We start from the raw sequence: 24734 nt of genomic DNA, 5'->3' as shown, positions 1-24734 counted from the left end.
GCTGTTTGCTGATTAGTTTCGGCTTATGGCTATTTGAGTTTGGCATTTATTGATAGTTGCCGACTGCTGGCAGCCCCATAATGAAATAATTGATTGGCATCGGGCATTGGTTGATCAATAAATTAGGTGCTAAGTGATGACTAGACAATTCTTGTTTCGAAAAAGCCGGATAGAATTTTCCACAGTGAGCCGTTGTTCACTGACCAGCAATGGAATTAGATTACTAAAACAAATTTTTGGTTGCCAACAAACAAATCTCACACATGACTACTTCCCTGGTGGAATCCTTTTTTAAATTTCATAAAATCGTTTGGGGGAAACAAACCCAAAAAATTTGAAATGAATGCTTAAAAATGTATAACTCAATGAACATGAAACACAAAACTTATAAAAAAATACAAGAGCAACAAAAACGAAATGCTTTCACGCAGTCAAAAATCGTTTGTTAGTTTTTCTCGTTTTTTTTTTACATTTTATTTGAATCTCTTCGGCTGTTAAGTCGCTGGCAAAAAACAACAAACGGAAACAAAAATGTGTTCAAGTGAAATAAATTACTTTATGTGCTGCCAACACAAAAAATCGCTGCAAAAAAAAAAATTCAAAAGCAGCGGCAAAAGCGGAAGCAGAAAAATAAAATGGGAATCCCCACAAAGCGAAATCACAAACAAAATGAAATAAGAAACAATGAGAGGGAAAATAAGACAAGCACACGGAATGGCAAATGAAAAGCGCGTAAAATAAATAAATAAAAATTCAAACTGATTATGCATGGCGGAAAAATCCGATTTTTTTCTTTTTTTTTTGTTGAAGGTTGCAGCAGTCGTCGGCCTTCCCCTTTTCCGCCGCCCACCACCCAATTTCCCGGCCACGCCCACAACTAAACTGTGAAAACGGCAGACAGCAATCCACACAAATCACAACAGAAAGCAGAGAGCAACAAAAAGAAAGGCAAAAAAATTTGCATTTTAATGCGCTTCACTTGTTTTGGCAACGCCAACAAGCAACGAAAAGCGGGCTTTTCTTTTAGGGAACGGGATGACGAAGGGGTTTCCCCCGATACAGAGAGGCAATGCAGAGATTTTTCTTCATTCTATGCATAAGATATTCCTTCGGTTGTTTTAGCCATTCAAAAGTTGAAGAAAAGCTGATGAAAGACAAAAGAAAAGTTCACAAAATTGTGCAAAGAACAATAATTAATAAATGTATATAAGTGAATAATGATTACAATCCGGATTTCTTTTAATTAAGTTAGGATTATAACTATTTATTTGCTTACTTTTAAATTACTTATACCAAAAGTACGAATTAACTAATAACTCTTGACTTGAATTACATTATAAGAATGCACTAAAATTATATTCTATTTTAATTACAAGACATTTATTTTCATCTCCCATTCAATCAGCTTTGAATTACTTTACTAAATAATAATATTAAAATCCTTAAAAAATTTAAATTTCTGTCAATTTGGTTAATATTATGTTCAAAGTTGGTACTCGCAAATAAAAACTTTTGCAATAGTAACAAAAATAAAAAAGAGGAGAATTGTAAAAGTTTGTATACACTTCTCGTCCCTTTACTACATCCTTCTGTTGGTTGTTAGTGTCATTTGCTTATTTTTCCTAGGTTATTTTCGCACTTCTGGCTGATGCTTTCATTTCGACCACAAGAAGAGTCTATCCTGATAAAAATACAAAACACAATAATCAAAAATCATGGCCACAGACATTTGAAACGACACCTGTCTGTCATTTGGAATAGTGCTACTGCTACTCCAGGTCCCTTTGCTCGCTTGATTTGGCCTAAAAACTTTTGAAATTTGCATATTTCAGTAGCCGGAAAAGTTCCTTTCATATTTTTAAAACCCTTTCCTTCAAACCGGCATTTGATATCTGACAGTTGCCACTGTCGTTTTGCATTTCCAATTGTTTGAGAATGTACAACGTAGAAGAGACTGACTGACTGACTTTTTCCGTTGCCATATTGTTGTGGTGTGTCTGGTGGCAAAAGGTGTTGTTGCATCCACCTCAGTCATGCATCTAAATGTATTTTACAATACTTTTTGCCACTCCTTCACTTCATGCTAACAGCCACTGAGTGACGGAGTGTCTATAGAATTATTTTGCAGTATTTCTATGAATTTATTGATTGAGGTTGGCAAAGTGAAAATACGGAAAAGAGCACAACATGGACTGTATGGTAACTGAAAACAAGATGAAATCATAAATATTGAATGCAGATTACACTGGCAAAATAAGTTAATAATCATTGATTGGAATCAAATTTGATATATCAGGATTTAGCCTTTGCTTTTTTTTTTAGGCCTTTTACTGCATCCAATGAGTATCGAAGAGAAAGGCCATCAGCTGCATCCAGTGCGAAACGCGGAGATAAGACCTTAAGTGCAAGTAATGTTAAGCTGCATGCCACGATAATAGACGAGGAAGGCGTTTAGCTCCAAACAATGAGAATCGCGGAGGAAGGCCCTGCAGCTGCATGTCATGACGATCGAGGAAGACGGCGCTTACGTGCAAGCAATGAGAATCGAGGAGGAAGGCGCTTAGCTGCATACTAGGAAAATCGACGAAAAGGGCGCTTAGCTGCGAGCAATGAGAATCGAGGAGGAAGGCGCTTAGCTTCATGCTGATTCATTTAAAGAAAGCAAACAAGTTGAGAGGGAAACAACCTTTAATAATAAAAATAATTCACATAGCAATACAATTTATACATAGGTAAACATTTCTTCCTTATCAAGGGACACTATTAAGGAATATATTTAAAATATATAAACTGTTCTCACCCTGTTCTTGAACTAGAGAAACCACAATTGTTTACCGTGTTGCCACATGCCAATGGAATAAAGCTCATTGAATCATTTGCTGTGCAAAATTCAGCAGCAACTACAGAAAAGACAATAATAATCAGCATATGCTGCTCCGAACAGCAATTGACGTTTGACAGAAGGATAAAAGGACACCGTACCGGAGAGAGAGGGTGGGATTGGTCTAAAAACAAAGCCCTGCCAATGCATTGCTGGAAAAGTTTAACATCTATCTTTTACTTCCGAGTTTTCCTCGCCTCACTTCTTATCGGTGGCTGTCATAAAAGTGTGGAGCATTTTCAGCTACGTCATCATCAGCAGCAACAATGATGCGGAAAAAGGGGGAAGTTGGGATGGAAAATTCTCTCTTTTTTAAGCCTCGCCATGCTCACCCTCATACCTTGTCAAGTTTTTTTGAGGAAGGGGACGAATGTTTAGAGTCTATAATCTTCAAATAATGGAAAAACTTTTGCTGTTAAGCACGAGGAATGCCAAAGCTTAGATTTGTCTTTTATATTTTTTGTTTTTCATTTTTCTTTGTTTCTTCTTTTTTTCCCAAACCAGCAACCACATGGCCAAGAGTTTGGATATTTTTCTTTCTTTCCATGCAGTTGACAATCCTGGCAAGTGTGTTTGTTGTCGCTACTCACTCGATTTTCAATTTATTTCGTTTGGGGAGTGTGTTTGTGGGAGGTGGTAGTTTTCATTTTTTTCCCTGGATTTTCTTTCGTACATTTTTTCTATTTTTGTGCTGCTGCTGCTGCTTCTTTGAACGAAAACTTCATCAACTGTTTTGCTTCTACCTGTGGCTTAAAGTCTTCCAGCCAACACCACAATCGGTAAACTCAACCACCCGCCAACTCCCTTGAGCAATCAGCCAGCATTTTTTCTCTACAAGAATTTTTTCCTCTTTCAATTTTATTTTGCACTTTTTTGTACCTTTTTTTATTTGTATTTTGCTGCAAATTAAGTTTATGTCAAAGGGGGGAGAGTGTGGTACGGGGGAGAGTAACAGGAGCAGAAGCATTTATGCCTTTGTGGCAAGTTAATTTCAATTTTATTGCCAATTGATTGGGATTTAAATGGGAATGGAAACCTCGACGGCATTGGCTATGTGTCGCCAATAAGCTATTGGCAAATGGCATTGGCCCTAAGCCATGGCTTATTAATTTCTCGCATTTCAATTGAAAACTCGACCATACAAATGTCAACAGCAAAATACAATTTACAAATGTTCCCGCTCTTTGTATTTCCACTCTCCTGATTGCGAATAAAAGTCGAGCTGTCTATAGCGTTGCAATGGAAACGCGAAAAACGATAAACTGAAAGGCAACCTTAAATCTGATTTAGATTAAAAACTTTAAATACTTTCCTAAGGAAGGATTAACTTAAAATAAATACAGATTTGTTATTATATTGGAAGCTATGGGACTACTTTACGAGTTTGTTTTTTAATATTTCTGATACTTTTGTTTCAACCAAAAGCATCTCAAAACCACAAGTATTAGTTCAAAAATAAGTTCCCATATTCTTCATTGTATTATTCTCTTCAACTTCAAATTGAAATCAACTTCGAATATCTCTTCAACTTAAAATTCTTTGAATGCGTTGTTGTAGAGTTTTGCATCCGGAAAGTATTTTCCTTAATCATCATTATCAGAGTCATCATCATTATAGATACTTTCGCTCATTGCCCAAACTTGCAGAACGTTATCCTCAGCCACCGAGGAGATAACCCATGGTTCGTTGGCATTCCACGAAAAGTCACTGATTTTTGACGTATGGCCACCATGAATGAAAAGCAATTCGGGAGGTCCATCTTCAGCATCCCTTGCATTCTGTTTCTCTCCGATTTTTGCCAGATCCCAGACATGAAGGCGTCTGTCAATGCCAGAGGAGGCGAAGAGAGCCTCATTGTGGGGAGACCACTGCACCTGGCAGATCTCGTCCTTATGCGACTCAAAGGAATGCAGTTTTTTGGTTAGATTACGCAAATCCCAAAGTGCAACAGTTTTATCGGCAGAACCGGTCAACATTACGAACTGGGAATAGGGATTGAAGCTCAAACAGTTTACCTCGGCCGTGTGGGCTTCCACGGTGAAACATGGCTTATAGGTGTCTTTGTTGCGAGTATCCCAGATCATCAGTTTCTTATCGCTACCCACTGAGCCAAAGAGTGAGACGTGAAACGCATGCCAGGCCACATCCTCGACAGCAGCAGTGTGCCCGGTGAAGATGCTCAGAGCATCAATGACCCGATGCTCCTTGGTTTTGGCATTGATGTCCCAGAAACAAATGCTTTGATCATTCGAAGCGGAAAGCAAATGGCCTGCAAAGAAAGGAGCAAATGTGTAATAGATCTCAAACGCAAAGAAAATAAGCTTACCACTGCGATTGGAACTCCAGGAGAGACCAAAACCCTCCTTCTGATGGCCGCGCAATCGCAAATCCGGCATGCTTTTTTCATTTAACTCCGGCTTGCTAGGATGCTTCGAATAATCAAACACCAAAACATCGCTAATCGGCGACTTGGTGGCAATCAGGCAATTATTCTGGGGCATGTAACGTGCACGATTCACCTCGCCCTCCAGGTGGATCTCAATTTCAGTTTCAAACTTGCAAGCCATACATCCAAATCCACCATATTCACCCATCTGGTCGTCATATTGCAAATCCCCGAATTGGGCGTCCTCATTGGGTAGCTGCATGTTGGCAATAAACAGATAATTGTGTGATTCCAATGCATGAGTGCCCAGGAGAAGGCGATGCACTGAGTACTCCGAATCATCCTGCTTGGTCACATCCGGAAACCACTGAGCGGTCAGTGAGGGCCACTCCAGGGCGTGCGTCATGATCAGATCGTAGAGGAAGGGTGTGTTCTTCTTCCATATCTTGTATTCCTCGTTGATCAAACGCTCCTCGAGGATCTCTTGAATTTCTTTCGAATCTTTTGTACGAAGTCAGTAGATTAGACCTTCAAGTCTTTAAAACAAAATGCTTTACTTGCCCTTATTCTCGAGATCCTCCATAATGTCACAGCTGCGGAGCTTGGCCGCCAAAAAGAATTAAGCTTTAATACAAATTTTCAGGTTTTGAAGCGGAATTACATCAAAGAGGAACTCAACGTAATTCATAAAGATTAATCTCACTTTTAGAAGTTGTTCCGCAACTTAAAAGGGCGAAAATTCTATTATAATCCGGGTTTTATTTGTTTCTTCCAAGAACAAGCTTTCTGCGATTGCGCGTGGGCAGACCATAATTTCGATAGCGATATCGATAGCAAATACATTGTGTGGTCATTTATGTCCCATTTCCACTATTTAGTATTTTGATTATTTACACTAATGAGTATTTCGTTATAATACTCAATTTCAACTTTCATAATCAAGAAAAACCTAATTTCAGCAATTATAAATATTTATACTGAAAACTACCAACACAAAAAAGTTAACGATACTGTTTTATTTCAGTTTCGTCCTTGTAAAATAAGCTTCTTACTGAATAACCATAAAATGGTGAAAATAAAAAGCAGGCACTCAAGGTTGAGCAGGCCAATAAAAATGCCCTGAAGCTTATTTTCTCCCTTATACCAAAAAAAATTAACCTTTAACTGTAAAAAAAGAAAAAACAAGAAAAATATTACAGAATTCGTAATAAAAAAAAGTTAAGAAATGCATCCAGAGAGAGTTAAAGGTCAACCAGGAGAACCATTTAACGCTTGAGCTTTCACTTAAAGGTAAACACACAAAATAATAAGCAAATTGTAAGGAAATCAAATTTTCAAAAGGATTATTGGCCTTGTTAAGTGTTGTTATAATTTAATTTACTCGAAATCCTGTAAACAAAAGCCACAAAAATCCAGTAAAAGCAATTTCCAGCTCAGTCAGAGACTTCACTTGCGCGCCGTCAAACATTTCCAGGCAGCCGCAAAAATGTCAAAGGGCAAATCAACGATTTGGCAAATTTTCACATTTACGCTGGCATTAATATCGCATTTCGCAGTGCCAATAAGCCAGCAAATGAAATGCTGATGGCTGATGGTGTTCGTATGTGTGTGTGTATGTGTCGAGAAAAAATCAAATTAAATTTCCCTGAAAAGTTTCTCAGCTGAGATAAAAAACTGAAAATGCAATTTATATTTCGTGAATAGTGGGAGTCACCAAATCGTCGTTTTGCATCAGCTGCACTTGGCTGCAATTTTATTGGCCTGGCCTTGGCCATCCGTTTTCTGGTTACGTTGACATGTCTTCTCCAGTTCCCCTCCTGTTTCCCTGTTTTTGCGGTAAGTTCTGTTTGAGATTGCACCTGCATGCATATCCGTTTCAGGCCTCTTCCTGGCTCTCCCCCGCTCCCGTTTCCCGTTTCCCGATCCCGAATCCATTTGGACATTTCCCCTTTTTCCCGGACTGATGTTCTACCCCCATCACTGTGGTCATCATCGGTGGCTTCGTTGCATATTCATACGCCACCGATGCCACCACCCTCAGCCTGGCCCCCATTGTTGCCATCGCCATGCAGTTGATGCGGGCGAGCTGATTTTTATGTGGCTGACCAAGCAGCAGGCCGGCCTGGTCCGTTTTGGCCATTTTCTGTTTGGTTTTTATGGTCTCCCGGAGCAATGCGAAAAAAACCGAAATCAAGCCGGTCAATTATGGCCAAGAGTGGACGACAAATGGATGCCCTTTTGGATTTTATCATTTAATCTGGACAGTAAACTTTACAAGATATTTCAACTAATCAAAGGAATTACCAATCCTTGAATATGTGGAATTAACTCAAGGTTTTAGAATAATAATGCTGAAAAGTGATTCATGAATTTATACACTTGTAAAGAAATTTAAATAATTTTCGTAAGTTAAACATCTTGATAATATAATTAAGCTACATATGTGACTTACAATCCTAAGTATTTTGATAATCTTTAACTACATTTTACGAGCCTTTGCCAAGATAATTAAATTTTGAATTCGATTTTCTATAGACTTTTAACAACTAATTTAAATCTGAATTAAAAATGATCTAACTAAAATATAAATTATTATCTTCTAAAAATATATATTTTCTAAGGCAACGGATGCTTCTATTTATCAAGAATGTATTGTTTAAATAATAAGAAAACTAAACGTTTTATTAAATCTAGGCTGATACCGATCCTACCTGTTCCAAATGAAGAGCATCAAAATAACTCTCGCTCCGTTAGCGAGATATCAGTAGAAGGTCCTGGCCCTGTGTATGTCACATTTAAAATATGCGCATTTTTGCAAATGACATTTCAGTCGCACCGCACTATCACTAATTGATATCATATGATGGAATTTATGCACAGACACCGACCGTGCTGGAATGGCACCTACTCCTCCTGCTGGTGCTTCTCCTGTTCCTCCTGCTGGAGGAGTTTCTCCTCCCGGATTGGTAATCGGTGCTTTCCCTGATTGTTGCAATGGCGGTTTTGCTGGTGGCAGAGAAATTGTCGGGTTCATTTTTGCCCTTTGTTGGTGCTGTTGTCGGTCGATTGCCGTTTCGCTTTTTGCGGTTTGTCGACGCGTCAGCTACGTCCTGTGGCTCCTGTCCCTGGTCCGTTCTGTTCTCGGGTATCATCCCCAGTCCGCTGTCCCAATGTCTGCTGCCTGAGGTTGGCCGCTCTGCGGTGCCGAGACTGCGGCCCGATCATTCATTTGTCAAGTTGTCAGGATACGGTTCGGCAGCCAAAAATGCTGCCGTTGACATCAAGTGCACCATTTAGATTTCACAGCTACACCAGTTTATAGCTTTAAGTTTGTTGTTTTTCCTTAGCCAGCACTGAGAAAAATATTATCAACAAGACAATAGGGAACTGAAAGGTAATGGCTATTGGGTATCTAGAGGAATTTAAGCTAAGATCTATCAGAAATCATTGGTTCAAAGTTCATGTTAGATAGATATGTAATCCCTATAAGATTAGGGGCATTTATATCTCTTTCAACATGTCAAATACTTCCCAAAAACTGTCACATACTTTCTCAAACTCAAGAAATCTAAATTATAAATATTTGAAAGTATCTTAAAAATTCAAAATAAAAATAATGGACTACACCATAGAGGAGACTGCCATTTCACTTATTATACGTCTGGACGAGTGGAGCAAAGCGAAGGAAGTTAAGCCAGGTGAAACGGGAAGGATTATTGCCGCTGTTTTAGCCATAATAGTCATATGCTATATCATACTCTTTGTGGCTCGCATTGTGGCTTCTCTTACCCTTCCTGTCTTGGTCATTATGGGTCTTCTTGTGATCTACCGTTGTGTCAGCATCTCCGAAGTGGTAGAAGGTATCAAGGAGCTGCCTTATATGCTGGTTTCTTTTCTTAATTCCATAGTAGACTTCATACGAAAGGCAAATTTCATAAGGCGAGCCTTTGTATGGTTGTGTGCTTTTTCTAAGATATTGGACCTATTTATTTAAAAGCAACGATGTTGCAGTAAATAAAGGATATTATTGTATAATTTGCCTAATCAAATGGGATACACATTGATTTGAAGTATACGTAGTAATGTCTAGCAGAAACGATTAATTAAATTTAGACTAATAAGATGTATCTATATATTTGCAAATGTTCTTTTTCCCAAAAAAGTACTTAAGACTATTCGGAATATATACTAGCTACAATCCCTTAAATATTCCAACATCATTGCATTCCCTCAACACTCAACCATTATTCATTTATAGCCTTGACGTTGTTCACATATCGATAGCCCAGTTTGCCATCAACAATCCTGTCAGGACATTTAAAGGCCTAAACAAGCAGACAATGAGTGGGGCAGGAACAGATGTAGACAGATACGGTACCGAAGTTGCATCACAGACAGAATCCCTGTTTATGTCCTCGCCGGGACACACAAAAATGGCAAAATGCAGCCCGACACTCGACACTCTGCCCGGAATAGTTTGCTTTCCATGCTTCCTTTGGTGTGTAGGATGGATGTAGGATGGACTGTGTGTGGGCCAAGTTTTGTCTCGTTGTTACCACCATTGACCGTGACGCTCGTTTCACCGGCGCGGATGCGAACTTTGTTGCCATTTTTACCGACTGTCCTCCCTCCATTCAACCCTTTTGTTGCTCCATCCCGATCCTAGCTCCATCTATGGAAACGTGCGTGTTGTCTGCTACCTGACGGTTGACTTTCTTCCTCTAATGAAATGCGGTTACAAATGCAATTTTACATTTTTCACAAAAAGCATTTTATCTGTCGACGCCAGGCCCGGGCTTAAAACGCAGACTCCAAAAACTCCGGGACTGCAAACTCCAGAGTTTGAGACACTTTGAACAAAATTCTAGGCAGTCTTGTTTTATATTGTATTTTCATAGAAAATTGAATGAGAAATATTTGAAAATCTCTATCACTTTCTTTTCATTTCTCTTATTTAAAGGGAGAAGAAAAGCTTTAACTTCCAAGCTATTCAATCAATGCTTTAATAAATGCTACATTCCATTCTGTTTAGTTATGGAGTCTCTGGTTTTTATTTCTCTTGATGTACTTTTGCCAAAGGTAGACCAGAGCGTGGCAGTAGTCAGTGCACGTGACATCCATGTGTCTGCTCCCTATCCCTGGACGGAATTTCCTCCATTGTGTTTGTATTTCGGGCTTGTTCCTGTTCGGGCCAGTGTCCCAAGCCCAGCCCATGGCTGCCAGTCGCCAGCTTGTTTGCACCTTGTCGAAATTAGTGTTTGTACCGAAATGAACACGATTTGTTTGACCAGCAGGTGTTGAAAATACACTGCGCTACATGGTTGAGTTGGTTCTTGTGGGGGGGTGAGTGTATTTCAACCACTGCCACCTCCCTTTTTCGGTTACCCCATCTGCCTTGCATTTTCGTGTCATACGCGGCGTATGGGTAATGTTTTTCAAATTGTTGCGGTCATTTTGAGAGACATTTGGTCGAAATTGCTCTGTTTTGCCTTGCATTGTATGCAGGCAGCGGTTTTAGATGATTGTTTGTGCCATTTTATGAACATTATGGTTACTTTGTTATTTGGGTTGTAAAATTTGTAGACAAGTACGACCACCGACCACCTGGTTACCCTCAGGAAATACTTCAACAAAACCATTGCTTTATTTACAGAGGAGAAATTAAAGAAAAGATAAAATTTGTATAAAGATTGTAAAGAGATATTCTTTATTGAACACATTTATTATAATACTTTGATGTTTTTCTTGCAAACTCGTAGCAGCCAACAGTAACAAACAAAGTCACTTCCATTGGGTAAAATATTAATGTACAACATCATTTTCCCATTGCAATTTTTCATTGCCAACGAAGACCGTCAAAAATGGTGAAGTGCGGCCAAAATATGTCAGACTGCAAATCAAAATGGCAGACAGCTCTGACAAATAAACAGTCACTCAGCCAGTCAGACAAAACGAGTGCAGCAGATGGAGATACATATTCCAGACAGATGCCGGTGATTGCAGTAGTTTTGGCTTTTCAATGCCAAATTCCAGAAGGTAAGTAAGTAAGTGCAGCATATAGGCCGACCCTTGGCGGATCAGATCGGATGCTCTGGGGGAGGGGAATCAGGGAGTCCTTCTCGCATCCTGGCAAACTCATTAACAAGTTGGCACATAAAAGCCCACCAACTACTCGACGGCAAACCGAGAGAAGTCAATGCCTCGGCGACAAGCTGCCGCATCAGCAGCCGCAACTAATGGCTGCCAGACTTGTGTCGGTTTAGGAGTTTGGTCCTCCTCCTCCTCACGACTTTCAGTTCCTCTCCAAGTTCTTTTTCGGCAAGGCCAAGGCAAATACTTACTTGGCGGCTGTGTGCAAGTTTTATTAAAAGCCAACAGTCGGCGACATCCTGCTAGCGGTTGGCCAAAAGGCGGTGGGGGGGACTTGGCTTGATAAATACAGCCAAAATTATTTTTGCTGCAGGTACAGAGGGGATTCGAAGGCAAGGAAATATAACTATTATTTCATATCTTAAATAATGTACTTTAAAACGTGATTCCCTTTTACTTTATAAATTAGGTCAAGATCTCCGTACAACTAAATATGGTAATACTCGAGAAGAAGGTACACAATAATAACCACAATTTCTCACTTAGCCAATAACCACTTTACTAGCAATCCAAGAAGTAACTAGCGCGAAAATTATGGCTCACATGTGTTGCCAGTCGCAAACTACTCATTGGAACTGCGGATTTCTGGGGCGACGCAGACAGTCGAAGGATTTCCCGCCGACGAAGGAAGTCGAGTTTTCCTGTGCCAAGATGGAGTTACGACATATTCCTGAGAGTGAGAGAGGAATCTTCACAGCTCCTAAGTATTCAAGTGGTCCTCACAGCAGGCTGAATGTGTGGCATAGCAACGACAATGGCCGGTGGGGCAGCAGCATTGCCGCAGGATGGCCGAACTGTACGGAAAAACAATGATCTTCCACTCGTTACGCATCTCGAGCGTCTCATAGTGATAGCCCCGTTTATAGATCGCCATGGGATTGTGATCCATATAGTGAGGCATAATCTCCACCAGGCAGGCATCCATGCAGTTCACAAAGAACTGCACACACTTGACGAGCGGCGCCAGGACATAGATGTCCACAACGCTCTCGTCAAAATAGTACACCGCATCGAAAGGCGGTGTCTCCTTAGAAAAGATCTGAGCCACATCCCGAATGGACCGAAAGGTGTGCAGAGTAGTGGCCCCACTGGCACCGCTGGGAAAGATCAAGTGAGTATCGTTGCCCGTGACCAAAATTGGACTGGCACAGGCCGGAGCATCGGCCACATCGGCCAGAACATATTTATATGGCCGCAAGCCGTATTGCAATTCGGCCAGAGATCGCTCATAGTTGGGATGATTGGCCACATGCGGTTTCACCTGCCGGAAGCGACTCCTTAACCTCTCGATAAAATCATCTTTAATTGAATAATGTACTGCCACCGTGGCCATGGGAAAGGGCTGAAAGGGTTCGTGCATTAGTTCCGCCAAACAATAGGCCGCGGTGTTCAAATCTCCATTCTTGCCAACGCACATGAAACGGGCTCCGGGCCATGTCTTGGTCGCCTTCATACTGTGTCTCTAATTGGGAGAGGAGGTAATCAATAGTACATATTGTAGATTCAAGGATATGTGGTTATGTCAGTGCTTACAACTCTGGGGGCACGTGAAGCGCACTTCAGATTGTGCACCAAATCATGCGATACAAAATTCTTCTTTATCTCGCACATGTTCACTAATAAAGTTCACTAGTAATTCTTACAATAAATTTGATTTTTGATACTCAAATAACCAGATTGAAGGGTAGGGAAAGGGTTATAATTTACATATAGATTTGACACGTTCAAATATTCCATTGATTTGGATTTTTACCAAGGCTATATTATTATAGATACTTATATATGATTCCCCTCTTTGACTTAACCAAAATCACTGAATATAAAAATCCGATTTGGATCCTCCACTTTAATATGTAAAATCTTTGAAGCCTCCCAAATTGAGCAATCAAAAGTTCTGGGAAATTAACTCCCCAGCCTGGGAGTTTCCACACTTTACGCTTCGCACTGAGGCAAGTCCCTTTCCACACACTCACTTATGCCGAAAGGCTAATGGAACCAAGGAAAGGCGAAATTTCCATAGAATAAAGCAGAATTTTCGCAAACCCCAGACACACACCCGCAACACAAACTAACGAAAACAAATCAAGCGCAAAGTAAACCCAACCGAGAAAAAATAACATTTTGCCGCGATAAGAAACTTGTTCAGACTTTCAAGAAGACAAGAGAGCCGAAGGATGGCAAGGAGTCTGCAAGGCACGAAGGCAGCAAGGACAATGCTAATGCCATTTGCTCAAGTGCCTTCAACAGAGGCAACGTCGTGTCATATAAAGTCTAAACAAAGGTAATAAATAAGTTTGTTCTCATTTTGTGTACGCTTACAATGGGGCATTTTATTTTCATAAACATTTTGATAAACGTTGCACGGATTTATGCCAGGAAATATATTTCAAATTGAAAAGTAAACATTTAAGATATATTTTAGATAATTTCTAGTACATTGAAGTACCATTTTAGGCATTTTAGATATATATATTAACAATTTGAGTCTTTCCACACCCAGAAAAAATATAATTTGAAATCAGAACTAGAAATACTTTTTTAAGAAAGATCTTTCCCACACTTAATACAATTTAATTTAGGTTTTATTGGATCATCAATCGACAAAGAGAATTTCATATTCTTTAATACTTAATACTTTTCTTAACTTGTTTCACTTTTGGTCCTAAGTGTGGGCGTGACAATCCTTAGCTCTAAAGCACATAAAGTCAAAAAAAAATCATCTCTGGGACATTTGCGACCAGCCATAAAGTAGATTTCTAAAATCAAACAAAAGCAAACAAAATAACCACATGGCAGCGACAATTTATTTTTCCGATTTTTTTCCCCCACGAAAAAAAATAAAAGCGAAACAAGTAAAGCTTTAATATTTATTTGAATGCAATGAAAATTAAATTAGTAATTTGTTTTGCGGTTGATTTGTTTACTGACTAGAAAATAAACAGTAACAGGACACAGTTACAGATACAGTGCTCTATAAATAAAAAAAAATACAATTTTCACATAATTAATAAATGAAATTAGTACCAAAAATTCTTAAACTATAAAATAAAGTATTCAAATTACAAGCTGAAGTATCACTCTCATTTATTTTTTGTCCCAAACTGATGACCCAAATAATGTATGATCCTTCCTTATATTAAACATATAGAGATTTCATAAAATGTATATACATAATAAAATTTATTTATATATACAGTATATTTATCCAATTTTCGGAATAACCACTGTCATCAAACCAATCGAGGCGTGTCAAACTGAACGGGAGACCGCGCGCTGACAAAAATTAACTAAAAACATCAGTCGCAGCTAGTCAACTGCCATGGTCCATTCAATTATTCATTTTGCTTGCAATTTCGAATTTGAATTTCATTTATGCAACGTTTTAATTAAATTTTTTGCTTCTTTTTCCCCAAAACCTAACCACACTCATGCTCCCAAAAAATATACGCACACAGTGTCACACGGAGGCAGCAGCTGCCGCTTAAAGCCACAAAAATTACGCATACGCACTGTATATATTAAATTAAAAAAGTTGACACAGCGAGTGGAGCGGCAAACGAAAAAGTTGTACGACTTTTTTTTTGGATTTTGGTTTCAACATTTTGAAATTGAATTTCGGTTTTATAGTCGATTTTGGTGAGTGAGCGCGAGATAAGGTGTAATTGAAAAATGGTTGACAAAATGACAGTGGCAGTGATTTCGAAAGGATATTTCACATTTCCCATCGAAGGTCAAATAGAATCTCTATTTGCAAACACTTGAAATGCACTCGGAAAAAATTTTAAATATAATAAAATGTTTCAGATTTATCAATATCAATAGAATCAATAGATTTGATTTATTGATGCTTTTATTTCCGGTTTACTTAACAATTTTTGATAAAGATGGCATGGTAACACTTTTTAAGTTTCATAACCCCATAAATCCTGCAAATTACAATGTGATAAGTATTTTAAAACATTTTAGAACGGAAAAATCTCCTTGTGTAGGACCACTTATCGAGAGCCCCTCGGTTTTTGGCATCGACTAGTGCACAAATAAAATATGAAAATGCTTGTGCCGGGCATTAAGCGCTATGAAAATCCTATGGCCTAGCAGCTTTCCCATCCTCTGCCTCCCTCCAAAAAATGGGCGTGGCTGGCTGGATGCCGGGGGAATCGGGAAAGTGCAAATAACTGTTGCCAAACATTTTCAACGAAAAATGTTCACATTGCTTGCATTCGGCGGGGGATGTGCCAGCAAGGAGCCAATGGTGCAATCTGCCCGCTTGTAGCAATGCATGCAAACAAGATTTAACGATAAAATTTTAATTAGTGCATAAATGGGCGCCTGATTGTGTGGGCGTGGCCGCATAGAGCGAAGAGGCACAAGACATGTTGGCCATACATAGATATATGTATGTTGGAGGATGCCAGGAACATGGGCCAGAGACCCAGAGCCAGACACATTGCGGCTTTGGCACTTTCCTGCTTTTATTTGCCAACGCACAGGCATCGGATGAGGACATGGAACTGGTGGCAGTACGAGGAGAAGGAGCATTGGGTATTCCCTGGCTGAAATTAAGAAATTTTGTCCCTCTGCCATGTGCCGTGTTTGCATTGGCATCGATGCGTAACTTGGCGCTGCAAGACTGTCGTTCCGATAAGCATTAATTTGAAAGTTGCAATGAAAACTACGGACTACGTTACTCCCAGGGAGATGGGGAAATATTCAAGGAAACAACTCGACAGTTTATAAGGGAAACTGAATGAAAATTTAATAAATTATACATTGATAAGGCTAATTCCACAATATGCTTCTAATTATAACTCCGCTATTAAATAAGTATTGTTAACTATTTTCACATAGGTTTATAAGTAGTCAGTATGCTTATTTAAAAGAATCAGAAATCAGATGTGATATAAGGTAGATAATTTAAAAGATGTTGAATGTTATTTTGAATGAATATAAATATAATTACGGTGACTTTAAATTTGCATAAATTAAATATAACATAGATATATTTGTAAATGATTTGCTATCATATAAGATTCATGTACATATCTCTATCAGTGTGGTTGAAATGTGTTGACGGTTTGCTAGCTTTGGGCAAGAAGTTAAAAATTGAGCATAGTATATGTTATACACTATATGCCATATGAGCCGCAACATACCCCCAGGTACTAACTTTATTCAATATTGTAGCATTTCGCCATGGCTCCTTGCCCTGTCTGCTTTTATTTATTTGAACTTTTACCCTTTTTCTAACGGCTGGTATACCTCTTACTTATTTATCAAAGGGGTATATTGTACATATAATGTAGGTGAAGCAAATCCTACTTTAAAAAGAATATGAAGTATTATTTGGTGATTGCCTCAACAGCAGAATATATCTAGCTTACAGATTAAAAGTAGAAGGGTCTTTAGTAAAATGTAATATATTGATTCTTTATTTTCGGATCTTTAGTCTTATAAAAATTATTTTATAACGTAATATTAATCAAATCGGTATGTAATAATATAAAAAGTATTGTATTACTTAAAGACCAGGTATTCTGTAGTCGGAACTTTAAATTTCTTTCGTGTTTGCCTTCATACTTGCCGTTACTCGCCTCGGTTTTTTTTACAACTCACCTCGATTGCTGCTCGACATGCACTTTGCATACATTTTGCTTTTACGATCTGACGCTGCGCTTAAATATTTAGTAGATAGTAAACTATGCGCTATCCATGTGCCGCTCCCTCAGCGAGTGTGGGAGGCGGTGTAGTGATGTGCGTGCGGCTATTGAAATATTTATAAACAAGAAAGGAAGCTAACTTCGAGAAGCCGAAGTGTGTATACTCCATAGAATCATGAATCAGAATGTTCAATTAATCATAAGATATTTTGCCATAATCAGTTAAACACTGTGGAGGCCACGGACAAAATAATGCCTGTATTTATACTCCCCGAGTAAAGAGAACAGAGAAAATGAGAGCGAGAGAGCGATAGAGAAAGAGATATCTCTAGAGATTGTCAGAGAGAGAAAAAGGTATCTGTTTAGACCAAACATTATAGAGATAATGAGATAGAAAAATAGATATTGGGAGAGAAAGACGCAGCAACAGCGAAACAGAGATATAGAGATCGCTTCAAAACTAAGGAACTAAGTTGCGCAGATTCGGCTGTTAATGGTGATCAAGAATATACACATATATGCTCGGAAATTACCGAAAATGATTGCGTTCCAGACTTCTGAAGAAAATTACAATACCCTGAAAGGGTATAAAAATAACCAAAGGCATGCAAAAATATCGAACGACTCAAAGAGATGAGCCAGCAGGATAACCAGTGATTGAAGTTCAACAGAGATGGGAATCTATGACTTTAAAGAGGATTTTTAACAACAATAAATGATACAAGTGTTTTAAGAAGTTTTGATAAATTTCATAACAGAAGCTGCTAACAAATTTCTAAATTGTAGAATTGTATTAAATACATCCCAAATATATTAATTAAACTCAAAAATCCACTACAAATCGTTGTACAACTAAACAATTCCAAATCAAATCACAGCAACCACTCTGCGGCATCACTACTAATCATTCGGGGCCACAGCTCTCGAAAATCCTCTCTGGCTCTTCACACACCACCGATATTCAGCCGGCTGACTAAAACGCAAAATTTATGTTTTAATTAAAATATGTAAATGCGCCAAAATCGCGTTGAATTTCCCGTCAAGAGAGAGATGGAGAGAGCGAGCCAAAAACATTTCACACATTTACCAATAATGCAATTGCCACAACGGCGTTCGATGTGCGCGAAAACCAAAAATTTGAAAATGTGTTGCGCTTGGCCAAAAACTACGGACCGCGAAACAATTTAGTTTATTTGCTTCTAATTGCAAACAACAGTTTCCTGATTTCTTTCCATATACATATACATACATATATGTGCTCTGTGATCCTTGCTATTTGCATTTTCCCTCTCACTCGGACCAACTAATTTCATTTGGTCAGCGAAAGTGGTTCTCTCTGTGTTTTGATATTTTCGGCCTGTGCATTCAAGGCTAAAAATCAGGCATTTTCCGTTAGTGGTTTGATGGGAAAATCCATATAATTCCACCCACTCAAATCGAAAACAATCCGGTGCAAGTCCGTCAAATCGGAAAAGTTAAAGTTCATTTTATTCACCCTTGACCAGAACCCAATTTGGAATCACAAAAGTTCAGTGCCCCATTATTATGCACGCTTCAGTGATATTCAACATTTGTGCTAAGCCCAGGGAACTCTAGGAGCAGCCATCATCATGACCAATAAATTCGCCAAGATGTCCATTTTTTATTTATTTTCGCATTTCAAGTGTTTAGTTTACGCTTGAGGAAATCGCCATTTTCCCCAACTTCATTTCGAGGATATATATTTATATATGAACGTATCGGGTATATGCAACTGCAGGCAACATGTGCCCAAGGATGGAGCCAAGGATAAAGCCCAATGTCCAGGCCTTTCAAACAAAATACAACAAAAAATATCTGCTAGTAAAAAAAGGAATCGAAGTAGCGAAGAGAAGAAACAAACTCAACTCAAGTCGACTCTGTCATTGCCATTTCAATTTCCGTTTGAATTTTGCACTTCATTTCGCAAGTTCGCAATTTTCTTCAGAAAAAATACAAACTGAAGACAGAGAAAAATGTGTGGATTAGTCGACCATAATATACCTCTTACTTATTGATATCTATTATCAATAAATCTAAAATAAATTCATTGGGGATTTCTTGGCTTTGAACATATTTAACTATTATGGTTGTATTTATTTAAGACTACAAATAAACTTTAAAGGCATAGCTGGGCATCTAATTAAAATATCGGAATCTTATTTAAGTCTTTAAGTTCTTTACCCAAACTCAATATATTTTAATTTATAATTAAATAACTCTTCTGATTGAAAAATTTAGCACATATACCCTTAAAAACTACCATTACTTGGTATAAAGCAGAAAACAGAAGGCAATGCAAATACGAAAGTGTATAAACAAAACAAAATAAAAAGGAAGAAAGGAGCCTGCGAAGAGTGGGCGACACTCAGCATCAAGGAGAAGATGACAATAAATTGTCACGAAGGGCAAAGAAAAAAAAGGGAGCAAAAGGAAAAATTGTAAACACGAACAGCTCTCCCATGATAATGATGGAAAATCATGGGCCCAAGCCAGAGACAATTGCACGTAACAGTGACTGGCAACCCGGCCGCCCAAAGATCCCAGCAGCCATTGCCTGCTGTTTATTTGTTTGACAAATAACGAGGCAAAGCCCATAATGAAGGAGGTGCAAATGATGTTGGCATTGTTTATTCGACTGCGAAATGTAATAGGCGCCTTCAAGGAGCAGGACCGAGACCAGAACTCTGCAGCATCCAGCTGGGCGGGGTCGTGACTCTCAGATTTGCTGTGCTTTCGTTACGTTTTTTATGGCTGATTTGACGGGAAACGGAAACGCGAAATTGCAAAAGCGCAATAAAGTGTAGCATAAACAAAGGCGCGCGCACCGAATGAGACTAGTAGCAGGCAGATGGCAATGGATATGTATATAGGACAGGAGACAGGGCAGGAGAGATCAGGAGGGGAATGTTTCAACTTGAAAGTAAATTTGTTTGCCATGTTGTTGGCATTTGGCATTATGCTTTATCTGGTTTTATTGTAGGCACCAAAAACAGATTGTTGTTCGTCTCTCTTATCTCCATTTTTATTTTCAATTGGTTTCGGTGAACCTTTTTCTGTTCATGCTCTCTTCTTGCGGTTGTAATGTACATTCTAAATTAAGTATATCATGATTTATCATATAAATTCCTTAGTATATTCCTTTACTTATAAAAAAAAAGACTCGAACAAACCATTTTCCGTCACTATTTAAACTTCCAAAGATTTAACTTCGATTCTTGTTATTTTTCCACTTATTTTTCCACTTGATGGCATACGAATTTTGCTCTGGAATAACAAAATTCTTCAGCCACGTCTATCACGTATTGGTGTGTGTGCGTGTTAGCCATTATACAGTGTCGAGAAATGAGAGAAAAAAGAAATACATGAGAATTCCTAAAGTATTGCACACACCGAGAGGCGTCCGGATTGACGCATGCATTTTTCCCCCAGAGGCTGACTGCCTGCATATTTATGATTTGTGTGCGTCTTATAAATAAAGAAAATGGCAAAATGCAAATGCAAGAACAGCATCATCTCCAGCATCAGGATAGCGAAAGTGTGTCAACAATGCGTGCCATAAGGCGACTGCTATACATCTCTGAATACCTTGGTTTCCATGGATGTGAGCCACAAGCTGACCTAGGCAAGTCACGCGGAAAAGATTCATATGGATGTATTAATGGACATTTTTAAAGTAAAAACATTCAGTGAATACCCTTTCTTTTCAATAAGAAAAGTACCAACTAAATTGAGTCCCTTAAACAGTTTATTTCAGACTTTTAGATCAATTTTTAAGGAATATTAAACACTTTTTAATTGAATAAATGAGGACAAATATACTTGAGTAATTAATTTTAATTCAGGAACCACACTTTACTCCTTAATCAGAGCTAACTCAAAGAAAATTTAAACACTTAAATCAATATATTTTAAGATCTCTAAAACAATCAACATTCAACATCAACACAACGCCACCAAAGTACTAAATACCAAGAATCTAAAGCTGCACACATTTGCTGACATCAGCCAAGACAAGTGGCAAGAATATGCCAAGAATTAAGGGTGTACCATATTCAAGGATCAACAAGTTGGTTTCCGTTAAGGATACAATCACAATTACAGGCACAGCTGTAGCTACAGATCCTGGAGGACGCTTATTGAACTGCTTTATCGACGCTATATAGGTTGCCAAGCGACCGTAACCAAGCGTTGCATGCTAAAAACATAAAATAAAACCAAAACACAAGGCTCAAACCGTGTACAACCAGCAAGGCGTAAGGAGTAAAAATCCCTTGGAAAAAAAGAAAGAAAGTGGAAAAATGGTAAGAAATGTGCCGAGAAATGTTGTCATATACACCGGAAATACCTTGGTCGCTTCCACAGATACTTTCACGTGGAAAAACCGACTCGGCAAGCTCAAGAAACGCGGCCAGCGGAGGTCCTGGCAGTGGACTCGGCGTTGGACGGCAGGCAAGGAAGACCCCGGCACCGACCTCCCTAGAGGATTTCATCATCAAGCGGGACTACACAGGTGCCAGGGCATTCCTGGAGGTAACTATAGATTAGTTTTTCTTTGCAGAATATTGCAGAAAAATGTTTAAATTTAAATTCTTGCTAGCAGAAATTACGCTGCTGTATTGAGAGCTAAAAAGAGATTTAAATATATTAAATTCAGAGCAACCTAAGCCCATACATATTATACACCAAGTTAATATCAAATAATAATAATTTCTTATTTTTAATAATAAAATCTTATATTGATATCCATTCATAGTACGCCAATGACGACGAGGATGAGGAGGAGAGTGCTCGCGGAGTCAAGCAGCATCAAGTGGACCAATGGATTGCCTTCTGCAATTTCCACCTGGGTGACTACCAACAGGCACTTGGTCAATACAAGTCCATGCAACAGAAATCCACAGGCGCTGATGGCAAATTGGATCTTAACCTGGCCGTGTGCATGTTTTACCTGGGCTTATACGAGGAGGCCCAACAGCTGATGGCCAAAGCGGCGGACAATCCACTGAAGCAGCGTCTGCTGTTCCATTTGGCCCATAAATTGGGTAACGAGGAGGAGTGGATTCAGCTGCAGGAGGAGATCCAGAACTCCTCCAGCTTGGAGCAACAGCTCAGCCTGGCCTCGATGCACTATATGCGTGCCCATTACCAGGAGGCCATCGATGTCTACAAGCGTGTCCTGGTGGATAATAAGGACTACCAGGCCATCAATGTCTACTTGGCTCTGTGTTTTTACAAACTGGACTACTATGACATGTCTCAGGAGGTGCTGGATGTGTATCTTGGTCAACATGGCGATAGTACCATAGCCCTTAACCTTAAGGCCTGTAATAGATTCCGTTTATTCAATGGTCGAGTTGCCGAGCAGGAGATCAAGAATATAGCGGATAATGGCACGTTCGGAGCGGATCTTCTGCGTCACAATCTGGTCGTATTTCGGAATGGCGAAGGAGCCCTTCGAGTCCTGCCAGGACTACTCAACATTATACCCGAAGCTCGCCTGAACTTGGCCATTTATTACCTTAAGCAGGGTGATGTCCAGGAGGCACATGCTCTCATGAAGGAACTGCAACCCACCTCACCACACGAGTATATCCTAAAGGGAGTGGTACATGCTGCTCTCGGGCAACAATTGGGATCGGTAAGGAATTAAATATATATGTTTAAATACATATAAACTTTTTATTTTTCCAGAAAGAGCACATCAAAACAGCCCAGCAGAATCTCCATTTGGTGGGCAGCTCGGCCACAGAATGTGATACCATTCCTGGTCGCCAGAGCATGGCCTCGGCCTTCTTCCTCTACGAACAGTTTGAGGAAGTCCTGGTCTACATGAACTCCATACGTAGTTACTTTGTAAACGACGATGTATTTAATTACAACTTTGCTCAGGCCAAGTGTGCCACGGGATATTACAAGGAGGCAGAGGAGTTGTTAATGCAGATCACGGACATGGATATAAAGAATCAGCATGCTTATTGCATGATCCTAGCCAAATGTCACATACACTGTGGTCACCCAGAATTGGCCTGGAATGTTTTCATTACCCGGGATACAAATGCAGAGGCATTCATCCTGCTGCAATTGATTGCCAATGAGTGCTACAGGTGCACCGAGTTCTGGGTGGCAGCCAAGGCGTTCGATATGCTTGAAAAGTGAGTTTAAAAGTTATACATTTATAAGAAATTTATTAACATAATATCCAACCCCTAGACTTGATCCCAGTCCGGAGAACTGGGAGGGCAAGAGAGGAGCCTGTGCCGGAGTTCTATTCGCCCTTTCCACCAAGGCTCAGCGTGGTCGTCCTGGTGGTGGCATCTCTGAAGTTATTGGACTCCTGCGAGACTCATCCAACTCACAGGCAGAGGCCATGATCAAAACCATTCGCAAACACATTAATAGCTTTAAATAAATTTAATGAAGAGACTTTAATCTTTAAATATTAAATATATTTATTTATATACCATAACAAATTTGATTGAATCAATCAAATCAATTTAAATCTTTAAGCCAATTTGCATAATTACAGCTGTCTTGGGTAACCGCAACTCAAGCTGAACCAAAGTGATTTAAAGAAAACATTTCTAAATTATTGAAAGCTTTGAGAGTTGAAAAATAATACTAATTTATTTACAATTTGCCTGACAGCACTTTTCGCTTCATTAGTGATTAATTTGCGGCACACACGCCCATCAATTTGTATCCACAAAACACTTTGGCTAATTAATTTAATAGAAATTTCGTCGGGAAAAGTTATGCCGGCCATACTTGTCCATGGTCCACTTAATAAATCTGACGCTACAACTTTCAAAAACTAATTGATAATTAATGAAATAAAATCCCATCTTCATCTTTTGTTGTCGCGTCCAACAAAATTCTCTTGCTCAATTTAATTCCCTTGAGAGGCAATTATGCCTGAAATGATGGGATAGGGGCTATCCCTTGGAGTTGCTCTCTCTTTTTTTGCCTGCAGTTTGCTTTTGTTCAATTTTCTGGCCATTTTGCCTGCAGGCGGGCAAAGGATCCAGGACCAGAATCAGATTCATAGTCTGAAACGGAAACGGAGGCCCAGCAGCAAATGAGAAACGCATAATTAATGCGATTAGCGAAATGCGAAAGTGTGACACAAATAACAACAATAAGGACAATGATAATAGCAACAAGGAAGCAACATCAAAAAAGGATTTTACAAACTTTGAATACTCTTCTCTTGTTATTTCTAGTAAATTTGGGGACATTTTTTAAGAGAAATGGGTTTCAACATATTTGTAGTTGAAAAATATATTTATTTATTGATAAACTATAGATGACACTACATATTAGAAACTTTAAACTACTTAGAGATTTGGATTACCAAAGTTTTTCTAAATTAGTTTTGAATAAAAAATAATACTTTAAATGTTATTTCTACTTTTTATAATCTATATAATATATTGAAATTAGCTTTATATTCAAGAAAACCCAATGTCCCTTTGGATTCTTTTCTGTACCATGGACTATTCTCATTTGGGGTCAGGTCAGGGCAGGTCAGGTCTTAGCCCGGCATCACTTAACGGCCTGGAGATGGCTCAGCAAACCAGCGGAAATGTGTCGCAGCCATTTTGCCTAATTGGCTTTGCCTCTCTGCTAGACCAACAAAAAT

General features: G+C 39.0%; 4 protein-coding genes across 5 annotated transcripts; 2 read left to right on the top strand and 2 right to left on the bottom strand.

The window, feature by feature from the left end:
• Positions 1 to 4341: 4341 nt before the first annotated feature.
• On the bottom strand, positions 4342 to 6090 carry LOC110191803 (chromatin assembly factor 1 p55 subunit-like). 2 transcript variants are annotated; one of them, XM_086838800.1, is made up of 4 exons: positions 5971 to 6060; positions 5829 to 5891; positions 5208 to 5768; positions 4342 to 5150 (listed from the first exon to the last, which is right to left on the bottom strand). In XM_086838800.1, the coding sequence occupies exons 2-4, from the start codon at positions 5848 to 5850 to the stop codon at positions 4465 to 4467; spliced, it is 1269 nt and encodes a 422-aa protein (XP_086694926.1). In that variant the 5' UTR covers positions 5851 to 5891; positions 5971 to 6060; the 3' UTR covers positions 4342 to 4464. The 2 variants fall into 2 exon arrangements, with proteins under 2 accessions (XP_086694926.1, XP_020818413.1); XM_020962754.2 differs by having other exon boundaries at positions 5829 to 6090.
• A 2680-nt stretch (positions 6091 to 8770) lies between these two features.
• LOC110191866 (uncharacterized) lies at positions 8771 to 9311 on the top strand. Its single transcript, XM_020962846.2, has one exon. The coding sequence runs from the start codon at positions 8884 to 8886 to the stop codon at positions 9259 to 9261; it is 378 nt and encodes a 125-aa protein (XP_020818505.1). The 5' UTR covers positions 8771 to 8883; the 3' UTR covers positions 9262 to 9311.
• A 2463-nt stretch (positions 9312 to 11774) lies between these two features.
• On the bottom strand, positions 11775 to 13153 carry LOC110191827 (uncharacterized). The gene is made up of 2 exons (XM_020962792.2): positions 12951 to 13153; positions 11775 to 12879 (listed from the first exon to the last, which is right to left on the bottom strand). The coding sequence occupies exons 1-2, from the start codon at positions 13026 to 13028 to the stop codon at positions 12118 to 12120; spliced, it is 840 nt and encodes a 279-aa protein (XP_020818451.2). The 5' UTR covers positions 13029 to 13153; the 3' UTR covers positions 11775 to 12117.
• An 8164-nt stretch (positions 13154 to 21317) lies between these two features.
• Ttc26 (tetratricopeptide repeat domain 26) lies at positions 21318 to 23565 on the top strand. The gene is made up of 5 exons (XM_086838801.1): positions 21318 to 21396; positions 21458 to 21625; positions 21849 to 22733; positions 22787 to 23247; positions 23306 to 23565. Exons 1-5 carry the CDS (start codon positions 21394 to 21396, stop codon positions 23502 to 23504), a joined length of 1716 nt encoding a protein of 571 aa, XP_086694927.1. The 5' UTR covers positions 21318 to 21393; the 3' UTR covers positions 23505 to 23565.
• Positions 23566 to 24734: the final 1169 nt, after the last annotated feature.

The sequence above is a fragment of the Drosophila serrata genome, unplaced genomic scaffold, assembly GCF_035046125.1.
Source record: "Drosophila serrata isolate PLE 108 unplaced genomic scaffold, ASM3504612v1 contig_360, whole genome shotgun sequence".
Classification (NCBI taxonomy): Eukaryota; Metazoa; Arthropoda; class Insecta; order Diptera; family Drosophilidae; genus Drosophila; species Drosophila serrata.
The sequence above is the reverse complement of the archived record's forward strand: the minus strand, read 5'-3'. Positions and strand labels throughout refer to the sequence as shown.

Excerpts from the sequence above, each read along its gene's own strand:
- LOC110191803 (XM_020962754.2), bottom strand. The coding sequence starts at position 5,850 with ATGGAGGATCTCGAGAATAAGG. Across the intron at positions 5,769-5,828 it reads GGAGGATCTCGAGAATAAGG|ATTCGAAAGAAATTCAAGAG; the intron begins GCAAGTAAAGCA and ends TTCGTACAAAAG. Across the intron at positions 5,151-5,207 it reads CTGGAGTTCCAATCGCAGTG|GCCATTTGCTTTCCGCTTCG; the intron begins GTAAGCTTATTT and ends CTTTCTTTGCAG.
- LOC110191866 (XM_020962846.2), top strand. The coding sequence starts at position 8,884 with ATGGACTACACCATAGAGGAGACTGCCATTTCACTTATTATACGTCTG.
- LOC110191827 (XM_020962792.2), bottom strand. The coding sequence starts at position 13,028 with ATGTGCGAGATAAAGAAGAATTTTGTATCGCATGATTTGGTGCACAAT. Across the intron at positions 12,880-12,950 it reads CTTCACGTGCCCCCAGAGTT|AGACACAGTATGAAGGCGAC; the intron begins GTAAGCACTGAC and ends TCTCCCAATTAG.
- Ttc26 (XM_086838801.1), top strand. Across the intron at positions 21,626-21,848 it reads GTGCCAGGGCATTCCTGGAG|TACGCCAATGACGACGAGGA; the intron begins GTAACTATAGAT and ends ATCCATTCATAG. Across the intron at positions 22,734-22,786 it reads TCGGGCAACAATTGGGATCG|AAAGAGCACATCAAAACAGC; the intron begins GTAAGGAATTAA and ends TTATTTTTCCAG.